Source organism: Tupaia chinensis, unplaced genomic scaffold, assembly GCF_000334495.1.
Source record: "Tupaia chinensis unplaced genomic scaffold, TupChi_1.0 Scaffold000217_1, whole genome shotgun sequence".
NCBI classification, from domain to species: Eukaryota; Metazoa; Chordata; class Mammalia; order Scandentia; family Tupaiidae; genus Tupaia; species Tupaia belangeri.
This window is the reverse complement of record NW_006159692.1, coordinates 4,927,362-4,930,686: the sequence shown is the minus strand read 5'-3', so window position 1 is coordinate 4,930,686 and position 3,325 is coordinate 4,927,362. Positions and strand designations below refer to the sequence as shown.

At 58.7% G+C, this 3,325-nt stretch overlaps 1 protein-coding gene across 1 annotated transcript in view; it reads right to left on the bottom strand.

Annotated features, from left to right (window-relative positions):
- The window catches only part of CYP26C1 (cytochrome P450 family 26 subfamily C member 1), a 9,082-nt gene that overhangs the window by 3,186 nt on the left and 2,571 nt on the right, over nucleotides 1-3,325 (bottom strand). Inside the window, exons 4-5 of the mRNA XM_027771476.1 lie at nucleotides 2,146-2,301; nucleotides 1-98 (exon numbers count right to left, since the gene is read on the bottom strand). The exon at nucleotides 1-98 is cut by the window's left edge and continues 115 nt beyond it. Of these exons, the coding sequence (XP_027627277.1) occupies nucleotides 1-98; nucleotides 2,146-2,301 (254 nt within the window). The remainder of the gene's footprint in view (nucleotides 99-2,145; nucleotides 2,302-3,325) is intronic.

Below are 3,325 nucleotides of genomic sequence, written 5' to 3'. Positions count from 1 at the left end.
ACGATGGCGGCCGGGTGCTGCAGTAGCAGCAGGACGAGGGAGGTGCTGGCGCTGGCCGTGGTGAAGAAGGCAGCGAAGAGCAGCTCCACGGCCGACTCCTGCAAGACAGTCCTGGCGGCGCTGAGTCTCTGGCAGCGGAGTCGCTGGGCCACGGTCCATGGCCCCAGGGTGGAGGCGCAAAGGGACTCACTAACTGTCGCGCAGAGGCCAGCTAGTTGGGATGTGCTAAGGTGGCCGCTATCTGCGCGGTCCTGAAGTCGCTAAAATCCCACCTGCTATGTGGGAAAATCACATATAACAAGGGGCAGGCGAAACCAGGATCTGGTCTCACCTTGGGAGGCCTGCTAGAGAAATGGGGGACACCGTTAACTCCTCCGACTCCTCCTCAACCTGGAGGCACCATTACTGCTCTTGTTTTGCAGGGCTGGAAATTCGATCGAGGTCCCTCCGGCTAGCCGTCCCAGCAGAGGACGGGAAACCAGTACTCTTAACCTCTGGGGTGTGGCCTCCAGCTGGGCTTCCTGAGAGTGACCTCAGAGGAAGAGACAGGACTGCAGCAGCAGAGCCTGCAGCGGTGCAGTCCGGGGTGGTCCAGTGCCGCCTGGGTGTCTCCACACCTCTCTGGAGGGGCACATGAGGGGCCTGGGCTGCATCCTCCAAGCTCCAGTCCTCACTGGCTGCCTCTGCCCTTCCCCATCTGAGGCTTCCTTCCTGAGAGACCAGTTGGGGCTCCCTTGATGGCTGTGACTCTAGGACAGGGCACTTCCCCCTCCTTCGCCTCCAGGGCAGGGGAGTTTTACTCCACTGGAGCCCACCTGGAAGAGGCGCAGCCTGAGACTTGGGAAGGAAGAGCTGCTCCAAGACTAACTGCCCTGTCCTCACCAAGGGGGAGCTGGAATGGAGCCCCATGCGTCCCAGCAACTTTCTCAGTCAGGCCCAGCCAGCGATCCTAAGGGGGTGGGAGGGAGCTGCTGTCACCCCTCCCTGGTCCTATCATCTCCTCTTTTCCACATCGCTCTCCTCCCCGGCCCAGAAATGCTCCTGCTGGGGGGGGGGGGCCCCGGGGCCATTCCTCATCTCTAACTCTGCAGGCTCCTCTCAGCTTCACGCCCAGGGAGCACTGGGGCAGAGTATCGCTCCCACCTAATAGTGGTTGCTGGTGAAAAGTCGGGAACTGAGGCCTGAAGGAAGGATGGGAGTTGCTTAGCGAAGAACTCAGAAGACTCAGATCTTCCCTTTTTGTTTTGTTTTGTTTTGTTTTGTTTTTGAGAAGTTTTTGCTATAGGGTGTGTGTGCTCCCAGACAGACAGAGACAAAGAGACAGAAAGCGAGAAATCACCCCCCAGGGGGGATGGCCACACCACAATCCCTTCTCCTCCATTCTCCTCTCGAGATCTTGGGCACGCACGGGATCTTGGGCACGCATGCACACGCGCCTGGTATGAGTTTTAAGCCACCAGATCCGGGACGCGAACCGTGGTCGACTACGTGGGAGTCCAGTGACATAGCCATTACGCTAACTGCTGGTCCCGTTTTAATTCCCCTGACCCCTCTACACCTTTCTGGGTTGTCAAGCAGGCCCTGGGGCCATTTCAAAGCTCCCTCCTTCCCTCCCTGCAGCACTGGGGAGGGAGGAGGGATCCTAATTCTCTAAGAAACAGACCAGTGGGTAGAGGTGCCAGGGGCCAAGGTGGCTGGTGGAAGGAGAGTGTTGAACTTGGGAGGAAGAGGGGACCTCAAGGAGGGGGAGCTGATCCTGAGCTCCCTAGAGTGTGAAGGTTGAGAGTGCTGCAAGGGCAAGGGGACAGCAGAGGCAAAGGCGTGTGTGACCTGGAAGGGGCGTGAGGGGGATGAAGCCTAGAGGGTGGAAGGGTGGATATTCCAAGGCCAGAACCTGCAGGATGGGCCTAGGACGCCTGCCTGCAACGCTGCTCCTGAACAAGATGGCCCAAGGCCTCCCTTAATGGATGTGGCCCTAAGGCATGACCAGGCACCCAGGTCTCCATTTTACTCTCACCCCAGGAGTGCCTGTGGCTCAAAGAGGGGCTGAACAAGGTGTGGCTCTGGAGATGCAGCTCTGGGGGTGCAGTAGAGACCCGGGGAAGGGGAAGGCCAGAGCAGGAAGGGGAGGCCTCCCCCACCTACCTTCAGCTCCTGCACAGAGAGCTCTTGGCCCAGTTCTCTAGCGCTGTGGATGATCAGGTCAAGGGCGTCACCTGGCTCCGTGGCCTTGTTCTCCTGGAGCTTCTCTGCAATGGCCCCCTCCAGGTGTCGATGCAGCTGGTCCCTTGCCCGGATGCCCTGATGTGCAGGGAGAGAAGGGAAGTGGGACAGGAAGGCTCAGGAGGCTAGGCCTGGCCACCTATCCCCATCACCTTCCCGGGCCTGTTCTGGTTCTGGTGAGATGCTGTGGTCCACAGTCACCCAGCTGGGCTCCATGGCTGGCACACAGTAGGGCTCAATAAATGGCCAGGAATTTGTCCGCTATCTGCCAACCTCATTCTGTCTTCATTATCACAAGCCCCTCTGAAGCATCTTAGACAACTACAGCCATCCTGAGGGAGGGTGCTGAGGCTCAGAGAGCTCAATGGGTTGCCCAGAGCCACACAGCTTTCCCTGTGAGACACAGAGCCCTGAGGGTGGCAGCAGCCACTCACCCTCTCCTTGCATTCCTCGGTGTGGACATCGGTGGAAAGCTTTGACTTAGAACACCTGGGGGTGTTCTAAGCTTTAGCCTCTGTGAAGGGATGGGCAGGAGCTGGGTGCCCTTTCTGGGTTCAGAGAGCAAACACACCAAAGGCATGAAAAGTATTGCTAGCGAAGTAACCAAACACTTGCATTTTGTAGCTAGAGGACATGGGGTTCAAATCCCATCTCTGCCCCTATACTGGCTGTGTGACCTTGGGTGAAGTCATTTTTACCTCTGAGTCTCAGTTTTATCCAGAAAACGGGAATAGCACTTCACAGGCTTCGAGGATTAAATTGGAAAGCGCACCCACGGCGGCGGCCCACAGCATGGCACACAGCTATCATTTTTATTCCGGGGACAGAACCAGGGACCCGGCACAATCAGGAGCCCTGGCTAATGCGGACAAGGTAGGCGCAGGATGGGGCCTTCGGGTAGCTCTCTGGATCCCTCCTGTCGCTCTGAAGTCCAAGACGCACCAGCCCCACTAATCGGAAACTTGAGGGCCAGGGCCGAGGGCGGGCGTGCCAGGAGCCGGCACCCACCTCTATGCTGGCGCCGGGCAGGGCGGGGGTGTGGCTATGGCCCTCGCGCTCCCGCCCTTCCGCAGCCACCGGGCTTCCAAAGGTGCTTTAGAGA